Source organism: Dipodomys merriami, unplaced genomic scaffold, assembly GCF_024711535.1.
Source record: "Dipodomys merriami isolate MVZ:Mamm:240054 unplaced genomic scaffold, mDipMer1.0.p SCAF_13, whole genome shotgun sequence".
Lineage (NCBI taxonomy): Eukaryota > Metazoa > Chordata > Mammalia > Rodentia > Heteromyidae > Dipodomys > Dipodomys merriami.
Window position 1 is genome coordinate 40,482,907 of NW_027202604.1, and position 20,912 is coordinate 40,503,818.

General features: G+C 57.2%; 1 protein-coding gene across 2 annotated transcripts in view; it reads left to right on the forward strand.

The window, feature by feature from the left end:
* Positions 1-18,015, forward strand: part of LOC138824849 (nuclear pore membrane glycoprotein 210) — an 81,532-nt gene extending 63,517 nt beyond the window's left edge. For both annotated transcript variants that reach the window (XM_070019223.1, XM_070019224.1), the window contains 10 exons: positions 415-590; positions 2,295-2,515; positions 3,346-3,482; positions 6,231-6,354; positions 7,264-7,410; positions 7,817-8,067; positions 8,817-9,033; positions 10,736-10,831; positions 10,909-10,992; positions 11,427-18,015. In XM_070019223.1, coding sequence (XP_069875324.1) covers positions 415-590; positions 2,295-2,515; positions 3,346-3,482; positions 6,231-6,354; positions 7,264-7,410; positions 7,817-8,067; positions 8,817-9,033; positions 10,736-10,831; positions 10,909-10,992; positions 11,427-11,560 — 1,587 coding nt within the window. In that variant the 3' untranslated portion in view covers positions 11,561-18,015. The remainder of the gene's footprint in view (positions 1-414; positions 591-2,294; positions 2,516-3,345; positions 3,483-6,230; positions 6,355-7,263; positions 7,411-7,816; positions 8,068-8,816; positions 9,034-10,735; positions 10,832-10,908; positions 10,993-11,426) is intronic.
* The last annotated feature ends 2,897 nt before the right edge of the window (positions 18,016-20,912 follow it).

Below are 20,912 nucleotides of genomic sequence, written 5' to 3' on the forward strand. Positions count from 1 at the left end.
GGGATAGTTTTACTGCTATTTATGTAGTATACAGCTTCAGATGGCTCTAGAAACCCATTTCCTTCCTCCAGCCAGAGCACTCACAGGCTTGTGATGCCCCAGTGATCCATTGGGTGGTGTTTCTTTAAGAGCCCAAGAGCCAACTCTCCCAATGACTGAACAGCAGTGTTTCAGTGAGTCCAGCCTGCTTTGTTCAGAGTGGAAACCTTGTCCCTAGGCAAGGGACCAAGGTCTCTCTACTCCTCGTTACCCTGAAGTCAGCTGGCTGCAATTGTTCCCGAGCTGTGGACCCCAGAGGCAGTGGTTGCCTCCTTGGGCGGTGGGTTCTTCAAGAGCCTGGCGCAGGTCATCTCTGTACTCGTGCGGTGTCCTGCCTGGCACATGTCATCATCATACTGGTGCTGTGTCCTGCAGGTGTCTCCTGTTTCTTACCTGAGGATCTCCATGAGCCCTGTCCTGCACAGCCATCACAAGGAGTCCCTGGCTGCCCTGCCACTGGGGATGACCGTGACCTTCACTGTCCACTTCCATGACAACTCTGGAGACATCTTTCATGCTCATAATTCAATCCTCAACTTTGCCACCAACAGGTAGAGTGTGGGTGGTGCTTTTTGCTCATGTGAAGGCTGTGCCTGCCTTGTACCTGGATTTAATTCATGGAAGAGATGGGTGACACCTGAGAAGCAGTTCCAGATGAACACGGGGCCAGGCAGGGAGACACTGGAGTCTGGTCAGGAGACAGAGGAAGCAGGGGAGGGGAGAGCATGGCCCCGCAGCTCTGTCACTGTGTGGCAGGAAATTGATTAGTGAAGATGGCCCCCACTGGCAGGAGGCAGAGCACATGTTAGGGACTGGGGTTGGGGATTTGTAAGGGGTTGTTTAATATGGCCATGAAAGAAAGACAGGGGAAATGGAATCTTGGCTTTCGTTTGGCCTTGTAATCAATGGATTCGGTTCATCGACCATACTACCTGTAACAATTCATTAGAACAAGACACAGCCTTCAAATGGGCAGGCCCCGGTGGAGAGGAGCCCAGCATGCTGAGCGTCTGCTGAGCATGTCCTCCAGGACATCTGCAGACTCCACAGCAGACTTCAGTTGTGGCAAACCACTGATGTCAAGCCATTTGCCCAGGGCCACACAGCCAGGAAGAGTTTGGACACCAGGATGTGTCCAGCTCCACGTGTGGGTCTCTCAGCATTGCTCTTTATGAACTTCAACTGCAACCGCCATCCTGATGTGAGGTTTCCAGGCTGCGGCTTCAGCCTGGCCTGCCAGCTGTCTTGAGGCCACTGGAGTACTGGCCGGGTGCTTGGTGGGCTTGTAAGCCGAGTGACTGCCCTAGGGGTGCAAACCAGTTTGGGTATCACAGGGCCCAGCGTGGCAGGATTGTAAAGCTAAGCGACTGCCCTAGGGGTGCAGGCCAGCTTGAGGACAGGTCCATCTCAGTCCCAGGAGGACAGAGTATGACTTGGGGTGGGATTCCAGGGCTTGCTTCGTTGGGATCTGAGTTCTGGTCCAGGTATTGGTGACCGTTCATGACAGGCTTTCCACAGGACCTGAGCACATAAAGGACAGGTGCACAGGCATGGCAGATAGGAATTTGGAGTTAGGCCTACTTCTAACCCTGCTTCTGTCCTTGGAGGGCAAGACAGACCAGCAACCCAAAATGGTTTGCACATGCCCTCCTGGGAATGTGGCCTGTCTTCTGCTCATCAAGCAGGAGAGTGGTCGTGGGGCCCCAGGCAATCTGTGGGCTCTGCACAGAAGCAGCCATTTGTCAGGCTATGGCCTAGGAAGCCATGGGGGAAACAGTCTGGCTCTGCCATCCTCAGCGACACCGCAGAGGTCACTCTGGCCCTGTGTGGCTGGAGTGCCTGTCACGGTGATCAGATTGGGGCAGTGGGAGCGGGGAGCTCAGACCCGGACCTCACCCTGCCTAGTGCAGTCCTCGACACCAGCACAGCCTTCCGGCAGGGTTTTGAGTGCTTTACCCACCAGCTTGTCAGCTCACTGGCCATGGCGTCCCCGGGACGTCGTTGCCCTGCTTCAGGGAGCGCTGGCAGGGCTGCAGAGCCCACCGCTGCTCCACAGCAGAGGTGGCCTGGCCGCCACGCTTGTCGCGTCACAGGTCATTCTCTTCCTTGCCTTGGCAAGGGGCTGCTTCCTGCTGAGGGTCTGTGCCCGCTCAGCAGAGGACTACAGCTGTGCTTTCCTTTCCTGAGCTGAGCCGAGCCTGCCTCTCTCCCCTTTCCTGAGCTGAGCCGAGCCTGCCTCTCTCCCCTGTGCCTAGGGATGACTTTGTACAGATTGCTAAGGGTCCCACCAACAACACCTGCATCGTCCGCACCGTCAGCGTGGGCCTGACGCTGCTCAGCGTGTGGGATGGAGAGCACCTGGGCCTCTCAGACTACGTCCCACTGCCGGTCCTGCAGGCCATCTCACCAGAGCTGTCCGGGGCAGTGGTGGTGGGAGATGTCCTCTGCCTGGCCACTGTTCTCATCAGTCTGGAAGGTGAGAGGGACCTTGAAGTCACTGTCCCCCTTCCCTGGGGAAGTGCTCGGTACCTGGTCTTGGTAGAGTTGGAACCCAGAGGATTCCTACAACAGTCAGTGCCCGGCAGCGCAGGAGAGCTACACCAGCCCTTGACCTGGGGCAGCGCTGGCAGTCCATCTTCTGCGTGGAGATGGACCCGCGTGTTTGCTGTCTCTCCCAGCTAGTGAGCGCTTGGTGTGGCTAGTGAAGCTGGGAGCTGAGTGTATCTTATCAATGGATTGTGTGGTCAGTGGTCATTGATCTAGACACATGAGCAGAAAATGGAGGTTGGGCCAGCAGTTACCTGCTGAATTTCCTTTTCAGTCAAATCCCCCCCCCCTTTTTTCATTAATTCATTCTAAAAGGAAATGAAATACTATCTGAAGAAAAATAATCTGCCACAACTTGAGTGAGGTTATTACATTTACCGTGTAGTGTGATTGGCGTTTAAATCAGAAGTGCTGCTGGCACTGAGCCTGACATCTGCTTTCTGGTTGTTGACAGCAATTGGCAGTGAGTGCAGGCTGGGTGGGCAAGAGCCAAGATTCGGGAGGGCAACGGGCGGGGACTGGTGGGGCAGCACCTCGCTGGCCCGCGGCAGGGGCGGAGACTGTAGGAGGAGGATGGGAGATTCCAAGCAGGGATTTGAGCCACAGTGTCTGATAGCCACTGCAGGGGAGAGCTCAGACCTTGAGGCCAGGGCCAGGGAGCACGCCCCTGGGGCAGTGGGGGCCAGCGTGGAGGATAACACGCTCGCCCTCTAAGCTGGGCCTTCACTGGAAATGGGTGACGTCCAGCTTCTTCTCCAGGTGTCTCAGGGACCTGGAGCTCCTCGGCCAACAACATCCTCCACATTGACCCCAAAACAGGCGTGGCTGTGGCCCGGGACGTGGGGTCTGTGACAGCTTACTATGAGGTTGCTGGACACCTGAGGACCTACAAGGAGGTAGGACTGAAGAGGGGCCGGAGGCGTGCATGGCGGAGTGGTCTGCAGGGTGTGGCTGACCCCCAGAGTGGTGGAAGCCGCCACGAGGCAGCCCAAGAACCTCGTCCTCAGAGGACTGGCTCGGGGGCCAAACTATGCAGGTTCTCAGGCCCCTTAGACCAGTTGCACCTACATGCCTCTTCTACGTACTTGAAATCACCTCAGGATTGCTTACATGCCTGATACAAGGCAAATGCTAAATGAACTGCTGATAGAGTAAGAAGAAAACGATACGTGTTCAACACAGGCACAATGGTATTCTCCTCAAAATCTTCCTTATGTGATGTGGTTTGATTTGGATGTGAGGATGTGGAGCCGGCAGCGCAGAGGGCTTGCTGTCCCTCGTCATTTCGTGTTCTTTGATGCACACATGGCCCCGGGGGCCTCCTGCCAGAGCCATCACGGCTCTGTGTGCAGGATGAGCCGCTGCTCGCCCTGCGCTTCCTAACCTCCTCCTCCTCCCCACATCACCCGGTGTGGTGACCGGGGCGGCCCATGGATGTGGGCAGCACGGCGAGGGGTGGCTAAGGAAGCTGCTGCCCTGGGCATCACCAGCAAAGTTGAGCCTCCCTGGCAAGTCACCTTCTGAGACTTTTTTTTGGGGGGGGGAGGGGGTCCGGTCGTGGGGTCTGAACTCTGGGCCTGGGCGCTGTCCCTCAGCTCTTCAGCTCAAGGCTAGCGCTCTACCACTTGAGCCACTGCGCCACTTCGGCTTTTGTTTTTCTGCTTAATGTGGTGCTGAGGAATCGAACCCAGGGCCTCATGCATGCAAGGCAAGCGCCCTACCACTGAGCCACCTTCCCAGCCCCCACCTTTTGAGACTTTTGAGGTGAGCAGAACCATTCTGCCTTATATTTGTCTCCAGCCAGGAATGAATCAATGAGCCAATTCTGGCCAAGTCTCAAGACGCGTCTCGGTTTTAGAGCCAGCATGTGCTATATAGAACCCAGCAGTTCAGCCTCATAGTTTGCGTAGTTAGTACTGCAAGTACACGTGTTGGGCAAGCTGGCCGCAGATAGAGGCACTCTGGCTAGTGAGGCTGTGCTTTTCCAGGAGAGCCCACCGAGCGTGGACAGGTTGGGCAGCGTCTGCCAAAGTGTGTCCAGTTAAAGAGCTCAGCCTGAGTGGGGGAGAGCTAGAACATAGGGTGGGAGGGTCTCAGCTTGAGCTTTGTGATCAGGTTACAAACTGCCCTGGATTCCAGGCCAGTGGGCCTTCATTACCCAGGCATTTTGGCCACCAAATACATGTGGCTGAGTGTGTCCTTGACAGGTATAGAGACACCATCTCCATTCTTTTTTTTCTTATTTTGTTTTTTTTGCCAGTCCTGGGCCTGGGTGCTGTCCCTGAGCTTCTTTTGCTCAAGGCTAGCACTCTCCCACTTGAGCCGCAGCACCACTTCTGGCCTTTTCTGTGTATGTGGGACTGAGGAATCCAGAGCTTTGTGCATGCTAGGCAAGCACTCTGCCACTGAGCCACATTCACATCCTGCCATCCCCATTTTTTATGCCAGTACTGGGCACTGTCCCTGAGCTCTTTTTTTCTTTTTTTCTTTTGTCCTTGAACTTTTATACTCAAGGCTAGTACTTTGCCACTTGAACCACAATTCCACTTCCAGCTTTTTGTGGTGATTAATTGAAGAGCCTCACATGCTTTTTCTGCCTAGGCTGGCTTCGAATGGCAGTCCTCAGATCTCAGCCTCCTGAGTAGCTAGGATGATAGGCATGAGCCACTGACGCCTAGCCCCATCTCAAATTTTAACGTGATACCTGGGTTCAATCCCAGATCAGCCACCAAGAGAGAGTGTGGCCTTGGCAAGCGTTCTGACCTCTGTTTGCCTCAGCTTTCTGGCCTACAGAATGGGGTTATGCTGTGGAAGATGAGGTGGGCTGCCGTGTGAATCAGGTGAATGAGCTTGGCCGTAGTGGAAGCTCTGGAAAGCCGTAGCTGTTGGAACTGCGGGCAGAGCAAAGCTCGCGTCAGAGTCCATGCATGGCGGCCAGGAGAAGCCAGGCAGTGCTGGCAGTACTGGGCACGGAAGTGGCAGGCTCCTCGGGATGGCAGCGATGCTGGGCGGAGACAGTGCATGGCGGCGGGAGCCCCTGGTGAGGCCAGAGGGGCCGCAGCCACCCCCAGCTCTGCCTCCACAGGCCCCGGGACTTCAGAGCTTTGGGGAGAGCTGCCTCCATTTCTGCTCTCAGGCACTCCCCACTGCTGGAACTTGCTAGAAGCAGGAAGTGCTGGTGCTATTCCAAGAGAGGTGGTCAGCTTTGAGTGGCCTTGAAGCCAGCAAGGACCACTGGGCCTGCAGGACCTTCAGGGACAGGGCACCCCCCTCCCCAGAGGTTGGGATGTGACAGGTTGCAAGCTAGGCCAAGGGAACCAACAGGAGATGGGCATCTGGGCAGACCGGACTCCGGAGCCTTTAGAATATATCTCTTCTCTTTGCCACAAGAGTAGGCAGCCAGCTTCATAAGCAGCGGGGAGACCACAGCAAGAACTTACGTCCTCACGGTCCATGGCTTGGTCTGGACCCTTCAGTGAGGTGTAGCCTGCTGTTCCATCCAGGTCTGACCAGCCCGGGCTCTCCCCCAATCTCCGCCACACGTCAGGCTGGCCCTGAGGCGTTGTCCCCTGGAAAGCTGCGGTGAGGTGAGAAAAGTCTAGTAGACAGTTGGTCTCAGTGGTGCTGTCTTGCTCCCTCCCTAGATAGCGGTCATCACACCTCAGAGGACTGTGGCCCATCGCGTCCACCCTGCCCAGAGCAGCTTCCAGGAGGACACTGCCTCCAGGGTGATGGTCACCGTGGGAGACAGAAGCTCTAACCTGATTGGTACCCCAGGGGCCCTGTCATGTTCAGGGAGCGGGGAGGTAGCATCTGCAGATGAGGCTTCCTCTGAGCTGTTGTGATTTGGCCTTGTGGCTCAGGGGCTGGAACCCAGGGCCCTGTATGTGCCAGGCAGGCCCTCTACCGCTGAGCCACACCCTGAGCCCATGCTTTTCACATTCAGATTTATCCCCCAACTCCAGAGAGCCGTGAGCCCCAGCTCCTCCATTCCCTGCAGCGTTTTACAGATGCAAGTCCTCCACAAGCTGAGCCGTGAAAGGCATTTTCATAAAAGAGCCCAACTCCTAGACATTGCCTCTTCTGAGTGGGAAATGGGATTGCAGCCGTAGGGCAGCAGAGCAAAGCAGCCGCCATCACTGCCATTAATGCTGGAAACGAATGACTTAGCAGACGGGTCTTCTGGATTTGATGTTTATAATTACCTCTCCTAAGTCATGCATAGAGCATTCTACCTCATCCCCTGCCCATGACAGCCCCAGACAGCAGCTTCCAGAAATAAATGAGTTGGTACCGGCTGGTTTTTTATTTAAACAATTTAACTGGTGAATTAAATACCACCGTTATTCTTGTGATGATTGAGGCGGGCTTATGTCGTCATGGTAGCATCTCTTCCTGCCTCAGTGCAGGTGGCTGGACCCCCCCCCCCGCCCCCACAAGGCCCCAGTGCACGCTGTGTTGTAGTGAGGAGCCTCTGCCCTCCTGATGTCCTACAGAAGGGGTGGCCTGTGCTCCCGGCCCCGGGTCCAGAGGACACACACGCTGGGTTGTCTGGAGTTAAGGGCATTCAGTGGCCCCTCCTCTAGAAAATGTATCCTCAACAATTGTAAAAAACTGTGGTGCCCTTGCAGCCTTGGGGCCTGACCCCCGATCTTCTCACCCACTCCCCACCTTTAGGAGAATGCTCCCCTGCCCAGAGGGAAGTCATCACAACCTTGCACCCAGAGTCCCTCATTAACTGCCAGCTCCGGTTCAAGCAAGATGTCTTCGATTTCCCCGCACGGGACATTTTCACCGTGGAGCCAGGCTTTGATGCTGCTCTCGGTGAGTGGTGTCCGCTCAGCATCAGGTGCAGAGGACTGTGTCTGTGTTAGGACCGTGGGCATCAGCACACCAGTTTGACCTGCAGCCAAATGCTGGGCTAAAATCTGTTTACCACTAAGTTTCCCTCATTCTGAGCCAGGTCCTGAGCTGCAGAGTTGGCCTGACAGGCTCCCTCCTCCCGCCCCCAGCACTGTAAGCAGGGCGCTGGGGAGCAGAGAATTCTGCAGTGAGGAACTGTTGGGTCATAGGGTGTCCAGCCTGGACCAGGGGCTCTGAAAGGGCGTTCTCAAGAGGACTCCTGGAGGAGGTGACTACTCACCTGGGTTCTGGAGGATGTATAGGAGTTTCTCAGAGAATCGGAGAAAGGGAACGGCATCAGTGTACGGGGACCCCTGTGTCTCCACAGGCCAGTACCTCTGCACACTGACGATGCACAGCCTGACAGACCAGCAGCTGAAGCACTTGAGCATGAAGAAGACAGCCCTGCTGGTCACTGCTGCCCTTCCCGGCAGCCCGCACTCCGCAGAGAGGGTAGCGGCCGAGGTGCCCTTCAGCCCGGGGCTCTATGCCAACCAGGCGGAAATCATTTTGAGCAACTACTTCACCAGCTCCGAGGTGAAGATCTTCGGTGCCGGGGAGATCCTGGAGAACCTGGAGGTGGGTGGCAGCCGTGTGCACCGGGCGAGGCGAGCCCGGGCTGGGGTACGGGTCAGGAAGTGGGGAGCGTAGCGCCCAGGCCCTCCCTTTCAAACTGGAACCTTATTTTCAAAGTTAAGGCGTTTGTCCCCCTTTCTCCTGCACTGCTGTCCTCCGCTCCTGTGTGCGATTTCCATAGTGTTTGCCGTCTTCACAGCTAGTTTAGCATGTGGAGCAGCATTGGGACACTCGGGATACGCTCCGTGGCGGTTTAGCGTGAACGAATGAATCCCTGTGAAAACACTAGTTCAGGGCCGCGGGAAGGGCTCTCGTTCCCCAGGGACTCAGTCCTGTCTGCACACCACACCACCGCCCGCTGGGTGGCAGGGGAATGATCTCTAAGGCTCCGGAGTCCGGAAGCCTCCGGGGAGAGGTGCAGCTCTTCCCCTTGCTCCTCTCCTCCTGAGGGCTGGGGTTAGACTGCGCTGTTGTTGGGGGAAGGGGATGGCCTAATGGGGCCTGCTGTTCCACACCGCTTCCTGGAGACATGCGGGACTTTGTGCGGGGCAAACATCCTTTAGAACAGCTCTTGATTAGAATTTAAGGACACTGCTTTGACCCTTGCTTCAACCCTCAGCACGGACAGTGTTTCCTGGTACCCTATCCCAAGAAATACCCAGTAGAGGTCCCCATCCAGACCCTGGACCCTGGGAGGGATTGTTCAGTCCCACACTGGTCATCCAGGCCTCCGGATGAAATCCCCCTACCAGGTGCGATCCGGGTCTCCTGCCGTGCTGGCCTTCATGAAGGAGAAGTCTCTGGGGCTGCCCAGCTTCGTCACCTACACGGTCGGCGTCTCAGACCCCACAGCCGGCAGCCAGGGCCCTCTGTCCACCACACTGACCTTCTCCAGCCCTGCCACTCACCAGGCCCTCACCATCCCTGTCACCGTGGCCTTCGTGATGGACCGTCGCGGGCCTGGTCCCTGTGAGTCACGGGGAGGGACGCTGAAGGGGACAGACGTGGGTGAGAGGGACAGACCGGAAGTTCCTGAGCTTCCCTACAGCGGCCCCACAGCCAGGAGATGAGGGGGCTGGGCTCCCCGGAGGTAGCGGGCTGACCTGGCAGCATCACACTTCCCGCGGCCAAGTCCACTGTCAGCAGGGCCCTTCACCACGGCTCCCAGTCCCCGTCCCACAGTGACCCCGGGCCTGACCAGCCTTCCACTACGGCTCATCTCCCCCACTCCCGGCTGCACCCACCCTACGGCCTTCCTGCTCGGGAACGCGGGCGGCCCCAGTGCAAAGCCCTTGGCATCCAGTGTCCCCTGCCTGGGCTGGCGTTCCCCACAGAGCCCCGAGCAGCACTGTGCTACCTGCAGACTGCTGGCAGATGCCACTTGTCAGACCTTACCCCAAACTGTGGCCAGCTGCCAGAAGTTACACACCAGCCCCGGGGAGAGCGGGGCCCTGCACACACACAGTAGGCGCTCAGGAGTTAGATGCTGGGCCAGCCACCCACACAGATCCCCGGGGAGAGCAGGGCCCTGCACACACACAGTAGGCGCTCAGGAGTTAGATGCCGGGCCAGCCACCCACACAGATCCCTGGGGAGAGCAGGGCGCACCGCACACACAGTAGGCGCTCTGGAGTTAGATGTCAGCCCCAGGGAGAACGGGGCCCTGCACACACACAGTAGGCGCTCAGGAGTTAGATGCCAGGCCAGCCACCCACGCAGATCCCCGGGGAGAGCGGGGCCCACCGCACACACAGTAGGCGCTCAGGAGTTAGATGCCAGCCCCGGGGAGAGCAGGGCGCACTGCACACACGGGTGCTCAGTGAGTGCCCACTGCCAAGTTCTGTGTCCCTGATGTGCCCCTGCCTGTGACTGTGCCAGGCAGGTGCCAGGGCCCAGCTCAGGGGGAGCGGCAGGTCCAGGGACAGGGCTGAACACAGCCCAAGGCGGGATGTGGCCCCGGGCAGGGACCGGTGCCCAGGGGAGAGCCCCACGTTCGTTGTCGGGACCTGGGGATGTGGAACAGGGAAGGGACACAGCAGGTTGGCGTGGAGGGGACTGCAGGGCTTGAGCTGCTGCCCGCCTCCTGGGAGCAGTGGAGAGCAAAAAGTCACCCGGCAGCGGGCAGAAGTGGGGAGCCAGCATTCCTGGTGCTCTGGCTAGACGGGGGCTCTCCAGAGGCTGAGCAGCTTTGAACAGAGGCCCCGGGCCCGCTGGCCTTGCAAGGAGTCAGAGAACCCCGTCAGCCTGTCCTGTCCTGCCCATCCCATCCCTTCTCGCCCTGTCTGCTGTGGGCTTCTGGCTGGCCGCTCCCTGTAGTCCATGGTGCGCATGCCCTACTGGGCATTCTCAACAGCTGTCCTCACTCCGGGGCAGCCTGAGCTTCCCCGCACCCTAGTGCACCTGCCTCACGAGAACCAGCACACACGCATTTCCTGGGAGGACCTGGGGCTGGGTGGTACAGGGCTGGTTCAGATGGCCTGAGGAGGAGAGAAGGAAGCCTGTGAATGTCAGCACAGGACCAACCAGGGCCCTACCGGGACCCCAGGTCCTTCCCCAGCCTGGTCCTCATGTCTGAGGCAGGCGTGGCTGCCGGGTGGGGTGGCGGGGCTGGGCGCCCGTGGATGCTGCCACAGCCCTGGCGTGGTGCTGACTCATCTTCGCACTGACGCAGATGGCGCCGGCCTCTTCCTGCCCTCACTGGACTCCTACCAAGTCATGTTCTTCACGCTCTTTGCCCTGCTGGCCGGGACAGCGGTCACCATCATAGGTGAGGCCTGTGTCTCGTCTCCGCCTTGGCACCCAGCCCGCACCCCTCCTCTAACCGCCCATCCTGTGTGCTTGCAGCCTACCACACGGTCTGCGCACCCCGAGATCTTGCTGCATCCCCAGCCCTGGCTCCCCGACCCGGCTCTCGGCATAGCCCCCACTGTGAGTACCTCCGTCTTGGGCACAGCCCGGCAGGGGGGCCGTGAGCTCCCGAGCCCAGCCCTCAGAGGCCTGTCGCTGGTTAGAAGAAAAGCTAGGGCCTGAGACCCAGAGTGCAGATCTGGAGGTGGGGGACACCCAGGCTGGTCCTGGGCCAGGCTGGGCTGGAAGGACTGACTCGGAGCTGGAGATCCCGGACGGTCCCTACAAGGGGGTCCCAGATGGAGAAGCCCACCCCTTTCACTACCCACTGTTTCCCACCACCCTGCTCTGAGGCCCGAGCTGGTCTTCTGACCAGCGACTGGATGAGGTGGGACTCCTGGGCGCGGCTCCATGGCTTGGTGAAAGGCCGCGGCACGCGGGGAACACGCGTTCTCACTGCCCGGAGTGGCGGGTGCCGCGGGCGGCCTGTCGCTCACCTCCTGTCTCCTCCCCAGACTTCACAGCCTCCTCGCCGTTGTCTTCCTTGTCGTCCTCATCGTCCTCGCCCACCTCGTTCAACTCGCTGCCTCCTGGCCGCAAAGCCAGTCCTCCCTCGGGGCTCTGGAGCCCGGCCTACGCCTCGCATTAGCCGTGTGCCGCCCGCTGCCCACAGACGGCGCTGCCGGCCGGCCTCGCAGGTACCGAGGCCCTGCTATACTCAGGTTGGGCGCCACCCCCGGCCCGGCCCGGCCCGGCCCGGCCCGGCCCGGCCCGGCCCGGCCCATTCCCACTGTCCCGCTGTGGTAGAGCTCAAGTCTGGGCGGTGCTTATTCCAGAGCCGGAACGCTTAGCAGAGTTCTAAGTTGGTCTTAGTTTCCTTCCGGGTTTATTGGGCAAAGCTGCGCTCCTGGGCCCACTTGTGTGCGCGGCACTGGGGATGTCTGGACGCTGCCGCTGGGTTTGTATTTTCTCCGTGTGGCTAAAATCGCTGTCCCCAGCGCGTGCAGCGCTGTGTGGACGTGTCCCCAGGGCCTCCCTGGCCGCCTCTGCACAGCCCCGTGACAGCAGGGCCTGTCGCGAGGAAGATGCTGGAATCTGCCAGTCGCACCAGGCAGCTTCCTCTGCTTCAGGCCGCTGTGAGAGACCTCAGCCCTCGTTCTCCGGTGTGGTGCACCCCGGCGGCAGAGACTGAGAGGTCCCCTCATCCCGCCCAGCACTCTCCAGTACCTCAGCAGATCTGAGCCATGCTCCCAGCCGCTCCAGCGGCCACAGGAGGGAGCCTGCCCACCCCCCACCGCAGGGCGCAGCACGTGTGCTGTGTGTGTCCAGGGCCTGTCGGCCTGAGCCGGCAGCTGGCCGCGGCGGGCTTGCTGAAGCTGGATGGAGGAGCTGCACCTCGCCTGCTCCCAGGACTTGGGAGGAGGCCTGGGTGGTTGGGGCTTTGTCCTTGCTTTATTACTAAAGTTGTGTGTGGTTTCTTAGAGGGCCGTGGTGGTTGTTATCCGCATGCCTGACTGCCCTCGAGCCCCCCCTTTGCCCATGCTCTCCCCCTCCACCCCGGCCCCCCTCGGCTCTGTCCGGTTGGCTCTCCACTGGCTGCCGTCCCCTCCCTATCATCCATGGGGCCCTGTGTGTCCGCAGCCAGGAAGCTGCCTGCCGGAGCTCCGCCTCCTTGGCCCGGCTTCCCGGCCTCAGCTGGGCTTCCAGCAGGACACCCCGTGGCAATGACTTTGCTGCCACCCAGGGTTCAGGCATGGATGGATCCCACACACAGTTCCTGGGGTGTAGCTGCAGACAGGCACAGGGGTGCAGAGCTGACAGGCGGCTCCTGGCGGCTGTCCCTGGGGCCTGTGTCCGTGGGTCTGCAGACCCCGCTCCTCCCAGCACTTGGGCCCCTCCTCCTGCCCCTCCACCCAGGCCCTCATCAGACATCCAGGCCTCTGGACCCGCGGTTGGCTGCGTGCTTCTGCTCCGGCTCTTCCGTGTGGGCTGCAGTTTTCTCTGGGTGTGGGCACTGCAGAGCCTGCCGTCCTTGCAACAGTGGGTAGGGCATGGCATATGGCCTCTCCCACGAGTGGCAGGGCCACCATCACCCCTGCATTGTCCACCGTGGTGTCCCGTGACTCGGGGAACTGGCTGAGTCTACAAGCCCCGCAGAATTCTGTACACAAGACAGGGCCAGGCCCCACCTTGACATGGCTGTCAAGCAGGCCACCTCAGAAATGCAGGATGGCTGCCAGGAGGCAGGCATCACATCATATCCAGACATGTCAGTGTCCAGAAGAGGAGCAGAGGCAAGTCCTGCTTCCTAAAGCCTGAAGGTAGTTTTCCCAGCAGCCGGCAGCTGTACCATCCTGCGGCTGGGGCTATTGGGGCCATCAGGCCCTGGAGGCCAGGAAGTCCTGGGCTCCTTCCCTCTGCCCACCTCGGGGCAGGCCTGCCGGGCCGTCCTGCTCCGCTGCCCCCGCAGGCACTGCCTTCCTGTTGGGGGGGCGCAGGCAGGAGGCACACTGAGCACACAGGTGCAGACCCGCCAGGCAGCTCCCCTGAGGGGCCACAGAAGGCTTTTAGCACCAGTTAGTGCTAAAAATACAATGCTGCACGTAGGTTGTTTTTCTCTGGAATTCCCTTGTGTGGCCAGGAAGGAGCCATGTCTGTGTGGGCGCTCCTGGGCGGTCTGCTGCCACACCCCAGGATCAGCCAGGCCTGTGCCCCGCGGGCAGCAAAGCCCAGGGCCGGTGGGGTGGATCCACAGGCAGGAGGAGGCTCGCCAGGCTCTGCACCGGCCCTCCCTGCCCCGCCTCCGCCGTGCTCCCTGCCTTCCCAGCCCTCAGCCTGGCCCCTGCCCTCGCGAGGCAGGTGCTCCTCACAGGACTTGTCTGTTCCGGGCCTGGAGCCTCTGCCGGCGGAAGGTGGCTTCCCCTCCCCTGTGCACCTCAGGAAGCCCTGGGATCCTGGGACGGGGAGATGGTCTCAGGTCCTCAACCTGGGCCTGCCTTCCCCGGGGCCGCAGAACATGACCAGGGGAATGCAGTGTGGCTTTTGAAAGCTGCTGATTTGGGTCTGTTTGCTAGCATTACTGCAGCGGTTTGAGGCCAAGGAGTCCCTCGTGAGCCTAGGAGCAGTGTGTGTGTGTCTGTGTGTGTGTGATTTCAGTAGTACCAGAGTTTTAATTCAGACCCTTGCACTTGCTAAGCAGGCTTCTGCCAATCAAGCCATACTCCCAGCCCGTTTTGCTCTGATTATTTTTGAGATAGGACCGTGATCCCCTTATTTACATTCTCTGCCTTAGCTGGGATGACAGGCATGCACCACGGTGCCTAGTTTCTTATTAGTAGGGTCTCAAAGCTTTTGAGGTCTCCAGATCTCCACTCTGTCAAACACAGGTAACTTTTCTTATGTAGAACATCAGGAAATGTAGCGTTACCCTGCAGATTCTTCTGTTTGCTAACGTGGCCATACTGTTACTTAAGGGCAATCCGAGGTCTTCTTGTCACACAGGTGGATTTATTACAGCGTGTGAGTGAAAGCATGTTCCCTCCACAGTATATGAGCAGGTCTTACTTAGCAAGGGAGCTGCGGGGCTGGGACTGGTGGCATCTCACGTTTGAAGGCTGGTTGGGGTTGTGGGTAGGGTAGTGCTTGGTGGTAGGCAGGTTGTAGTTACGTAACAGTTTCTCACGACGCATGCCCATTCCCACGATGCATTGTGGTATAATGATGTTGCTGACATGCCTCATGGAAGGTTTCAGTGCTGCAGTGCACATGTGCCATTTAAAGGGAGGCCTCTGCTGGGCACCAGTGGCTCACGCCTGTCATCCTAGCTACTGAGGAGGCTGAGATCTGAGGATCACGGTTCAAAGCCAGCCCGGGCAGGAAAGTCTGTGAGACTCTTAGCTCCAATAAACCACCGAAAACTGGAAGTGGTGCTGTGGCTCAAGTGGTAGAGCGCTCGCCTTGCACACATGAGGCCCTGGATTAGATTCTACAGCACCACATAAGCACCATGGCTCAAGTGGTAGAGCACTTGTCTTGAGCTGAGGAGCTGAGGGACAGTGCCCAGGCCCAGACTTCAAGCCCCACGACTGACAAAAAAAAAAAAAAAGGAGGCCTCCCTTACAGGTTGCTTTTTGGCCTGTTTCAGTACCACTTCCAGCTTTTTCTGTGATTAATTGGAGACGAGTCTCACAAATTTTCCTGCCCAGGGCTGGCTTTGAACTACATTCCTCAGATCTCAGCCTCCTGAGCAGCTAGGATGCCAGGCGTGAGCCACCTGTGCCAACAGCTGCTTTGCTTCTTTGTTCAGGTTACCACTCTGCCACTTGAGCACAGCCTCTGGCTTTTATATATTTATTTATTTATTTTTGAGGGAGTAGTTATTTGGAAATAAGAGTCACAGTCGTTCTTGCTTGGTCTGGCTTCAAACTGCAATCCTCAGATCTCAGCCTCCAGAGTAGGATTTCAGGCTACAGGGTGCTTTGAGGGCACCATCATCTGCCTGGAGGATGTGGGGGTGGATCCAGAGTTGGGCCTCAGGAGATGGGACTTGGCCTTCTGATGTGTAACCTTCCTCTCCTGCATCCGTGCTGTATAGCATCAGAACCATGGTGGGTTTTTTCTTCTTAAGTTCTGTGTGTACTGTTCCATCATAGAGCGGCTGTTCCCTGTCATCTTACATGCCTGTGGTTGACCAGATGGGCCGTTACCGTCTCCATGTGATAAGCACTGCTTAGAGTCAGCACTGCAACAGCTTGGGTGTGGAAGATTGCTCCCCTGGGTGGTGCTGTTGGGAGGTAGTGGAATTTGGAAAGGGCGGGCCTTAAGCCACAGGAAGTGAGTCCTCCGAGAGGCCTTGAGGCCCTGTCTCTGCTTTGTGCAAATCAGAACACTCCCCCATGCTCTCTCCACCCCACACCCCCAGAGTCCCAGAGTGCTGGGTGACCAGATCTTGGAACCGGGAGCCAAAATTACCCTTTTCTCTGTGTAAGCTAGTCATCTCAGGTGCTTTGTTACCGTAAGGCAAAGCTGACTGGTACAGACACCAAGACCAGAGTCCCTCTGGGGTGAATATCAAGGAGTGGGGTCACGAAGTCACGATGACGGTGCCCCTTGGCAGTTCTGTTGCTTGCCATTAAATGAGTCTGGGAAACCTCGTAACCATTTACACACCCACCAGCTGGATACGAGTTCTGTTTCCCTGGTCCGTGCCAACACACAATATTGCCATATGTGTGTATTTATTTTTGCTGGCTTGGTAGGTGGAAAACAGTATTTTATGACTGATCCAAGTTCCTTTATTGCTAGAGAAAATAAGCTTTGGGTTTGTTTATTGGTCATTTGGATTTCCCTCTGTGAATTGTCTGTTTTCCATCCAAATGAGTACTTTTTAAAGTTCTTTCTTCGTCACTCCAAAATAGGCTCTGCTGTATTAGCTGTATCAGTTAGCTATTGCTGTGTAACAAATGACTTCGAAACTTAAGTGACTTAGCCACCATTATTTTTTGAGTCCAGGGGTCTGATCATCTAGAGTGGCTCAGCTGGAAGTGGGGTGGGTTTCCTCCCCTCCATCTGGACAGGTCCTGGTGGTGACAGTGTAGGTACAATAAAGTATGTAGGGACACACACCGCCTCGCAAGGGCTGGCGGGATGGGTATGCTGTTATTGCATTGGGATACTTCATTCTGTGGGGCACAGCAAGTCACATGTCCCAATGCACACCAAAGGGTGGGAGGCAGATCCCACGGGATCTGTGGGAAGACTGTAAAGTCACCAGGCAAATGTCCTGAAAGGAAGAGGAAAGGGCAAGGCCACTGTTCAGGGGCTGTCTTGCTACCTGCCTTCCTCCCTCCCTCCTTTCCTCCCTTCCTCCTTTCCTCCCTTCCTTCCTTTCTCCCTCACTGCCTCCCTCTCTCCCTCCCTTCCTCCTTTCCTTCCTTCCTCCCTCCCTCCCTCCCTCCCTCCTTCCTTCCTTCCCTCCCTCCCTCTTTTCTGACAGTACAGGGTTTTATGCTCTTGTTTGCTTTTTCAAGGCTAGCCCTCTACAACTGGAGCCACAGCTCCATTCCTGCTTTGGGGTGGTTAATTAGAAATAAGAATCTCATAGTCTTGCTGGTCGCCGGTGGCTCATGCCTGTAATCCTAACTACTCAGGAGGCTGAGGTCTGAGGATTGTGGTTCAAAGCCAGCCTGGGCAGGAAAGTCCGTGAAACTGTTATCTCCAATAAACCACCAGAAAACTGGAAGTGGCGCTCTAGCTCTTGAGCTGAAGAGCTGAAGGACAGCGCCCAGGCCCAGAGTTCAAGCCCCAGGACCGACCAAAAAAAAAAAAAGAAGAAAAGGATCTCACAGTCTTTCCTGCCTGGGCTGGCTTTGAACCGTGATCCTCAGATCTCAGCCCCTTGAGTAACTAGGATTACAGGCTTGAGCCACACATATCTGACACCTTTTCTTCTTGATTCATACTGATTGGAAGTTGGGCCCTAGCCCCTGAGGAGAAGAGAGAAGTTCTCATTTATCAAGCAAACGTTTCATCTCTACCATACTAAGTATCTTCAACAAGGCCTCAGTAAGCCCACAGTACAAACTGACAGAAGGCATTTGTATCATCTTATGCATTGATATTTTCTGTGAAGTGGTCATTCTCCAAAATGGCATTTTGGTGTGAGGCACTGAACCCTCATTCATGCTAAGCAAACTCTACCACTGAACTCCATCCCCAGTGCCCCCTCCAAAGGCAAATTCTAGAACCTGTGTTCAACTCCATTGTATGGATGGGGAAACTGAGGCCCACAGATGGGGAGAGACTGGCCCTGAGGGAGGGCATCACACCCAGCCTGACCTACATTGGAGGTCCCGTCGGCCTCGCTGGCTGCGCGGGTCAGGCTGCTCAGGCCGGTGCTTGGTCACCTCGCGTTTCCACCCAGACTCAGTTCTTCCTCAAGGAGCCAGGTAGAGCCAAGACTTCAGCCTCCACTAAAACAAGCAATCTCAAGAGTGAGGGGAAAGAAAACCAAAGGCGGACCCCGGGGTTTAGAGATGTCTATTACTTTAAGTTTTATCTTGTATGTAATTAGCAAATAAAATTCTGCTAAGGATTTCATTAGCAGCTTCATCAGATGACCACTTTCATTTACTGAAATGAGTGTTTCAGTATTTACTGAAAGCCAATAAAGGCAGTTTATGAGACCCAGGAAATCAGAATCAAAAAGAAAGGGCCCCTGCTTCCCTGCTTTGAGTCATAATCATGGGCAGGGGGCGAGGGGGGCACAGGGAGGGGTGCAGGGGCTTCATGGGCTGGTTTCTTCTTCACATAAGAGGTAGATACGGGAGAACTGGCCAGCAAGCAGGCAGGCAGCGCTCAGGCCCTCTCCACTAGATGGCTTAATTGAAACACACGGCCCACCTCTCTGCCTCTGTTTCCTTGTCTGCAAAATGGTCATTATCTTTCCAGCCTCCTTCATAGGTTTGCTGCTTGGGTGTTGTAGATTGAATCTTAAACCTCCAGTGAAGCCAGGTGCCCAGGGTTCACGCCTATAATCCTAGGCCAGGCTCAGTGGGGTAGGGCAGCTCTGGGGGGGAGGGCAGCTGGGGGGGGGGAGCAGAGAGCCAGGGAGGAAGGAGCAGGTGAAGCGGAGCCCAGGCTCAGATCAGAGCAGGAGGAGGAGGCTGGCTATAAGCACATGCACCCAAGGCTGGGCCCTCCCCCGGGGACATGTGGCTTCCTTCCCCTTCCTCCCAGTGCTGGGCTCTCAACAGTGCCCGGTGAGCATCCTTGCGCAGACTGTGGACGTTTGGTTGTTTCTGCGCATCTTAGATGGGGCTGTGTGCTCTCCTCCACGTGGGTCAGGAGAGAAGCGCAGCCCCAGCCCACCTGGATTTAATTCGGGCAAAGCCCTTCCCGAGCCAGCCCCCCACAACCAGGGGAGCCTGGGAAGGGGCAGAGTGGCTGAGGACAGAGGACAAGAGGCCTTCTCTGCCAGCCCCGCAGGGCTCTGCGGCCTGGAGAGCAGCCCCTCCCCGCCCTCCCAGCCTAGGCTCCGACTGGACCTGGAAGGGACCGGCCTGAGGACGCAACTTCAGGAACATTCTTGTGCTTAAGATTGGTGGGTGTGAGATCTCAAGAAGCTGAGATCTAAGAGTGGAGGTTCAAAGCCAGCCAAGCTTTGAGCTCAAGTGGTAGGTCATGGCATAGCCAGCACAAGGCCCTGAGTTCAAATCCCAATACTGCTAAAAATGAAAAAAAAGACATGGTGTAACTGGACACCCTGTATTTCACCTGACAGCCGCAGGTGGGAGGGAGGGCAGGGAGGGAGGGAGCCTGAGGGGGGTGGGGCGGGGCCAGGCAGGGCCTGGAGGACTGAGCCTGACCCCGGCTCCCAGTGGGTGGGCCTTGCCTAATCGGGGACCCCGGGAGGAGCTGCTGGGGGGGGGCCACCGTGGGCCTCTGGAAGATGATTCATCCCAAGCAACAGGCATGGCAGCGGCGCAGAAGCATCCCTTACATAAATGGAGAGGAAGGGAGGAACGACTTAGTACGAGAGGGGTTAAAATTAGAATAACTTCTCTTAATTAGAATAGCAGTTGGAGCCTGTGAATCCCAGCAGGCTTCCTGCCGCTCTGGGAGGGGAGCTGGTCAGTGGGTGAATATTCGAGGTGGGGTGGGAGGGGAGGGGAAGGAAACCCCCCCCCCCCAACACTGGTGTGTCCATCCCTGGCTGCCACTTTCAGTCTCTAGGTTAAGTGACCTCATGCCTGCCTTGTCCTCTCTGGGCCTCAGTTTCCCCCTGGGCACAGGGATCGGCTCAGCCTTGGTGAAGATGGTAGAGAGATTAAGTCTAGGACAGGACACAGACAGAAGAAGGCCCATCGGGGAGATGGAGCCCTCCCAGAATGCGGGGGGGGGGGCTCACCAGGCTCTGCTGGCGTCTCCTTAGTGAATGCCTGAACCTAGGGCCGAATGAATAAAGGCTGTGGGTGAAGCCCTCTGCTTTTTGAGGGCGTAGCCATTTTCAGACCTCTGCCGGATCCTTGCTTGGCGTTTCTAGGCTGTCACGTCAGACATATTAAAAGGCACCCACACGCCTCATTAAATAAAATTTATGGATAACCATGGGAGAGTTGCGTTGAAATGCAATTGACTAGCTGACGAATGTTGCGTTCTGCGGATATTTAATTAAACATTTCTTCATTTTGACGTGTCGGTGTGGTTTTGTGTTTTCTTCCCTCCCCAGTTCAGATACATTTCCTGATACAGAGCTGGAGAGCTCCTGGCTGGCACGTCGCACTCCAGGGCTGAGGGGCTGAGGCCTGGTCTTTGGCCTCAGTGTCTCCGTCTGTAAAGAGGGTGGTGGTGTAAGATGACCCCTCAGGGCTTCCCCAGCCTGGGTTTGGACTGGCACTGCGGAGTCCTCTGCTAGGGAATGAAGGGGGGTCAGGGAGAGGCCCCCAGCTGTGGTTTGAAGGTGTGAGTCTGAGTCTGTCCGTGTTCTGTGTCTGTGGGGCTGTCGGAGGTGGTTGGACCCTGAGTGTCCTGGCTGGCTCAGCTTGCTTGCTGCTCACTTGACTGGTGCTCTTCCACTTGAGCCACACCCCATCTCCAGCCTGCCGTTCTTGCTGGTTGTTTTGGAATGGACATCTAGCAGATTTTTCTGCCTGGGCTGGATCCTCTGACTCAGCATCCTCTACCAGCAATTCTCTAAATCTCCATCTCCTGAGTAGCTAAGATTACAAGTGGAAGCCTGGACAGTAACCTTTTATAAAAGATTTCAGAGAGCTTCCTGCCCTTCCGGCCCCAGACACAGACACCATCCCGAATTTGGAGAGCCATTTCTTGTACGCACTGGACCCGTGGGTGAGTCCTGCTTGGATTTCTTGGCTTTCAGAACTGTGAGCACTCAATTTCAGCTGATGGACAGTGCCCAGCCTGAGGGGTTCTGACGGGGGGGGGGTAACTGAGGCACTTGGGGATCTGGGGAGGTGGACAGCCTAGCATGGGCCCTGGAG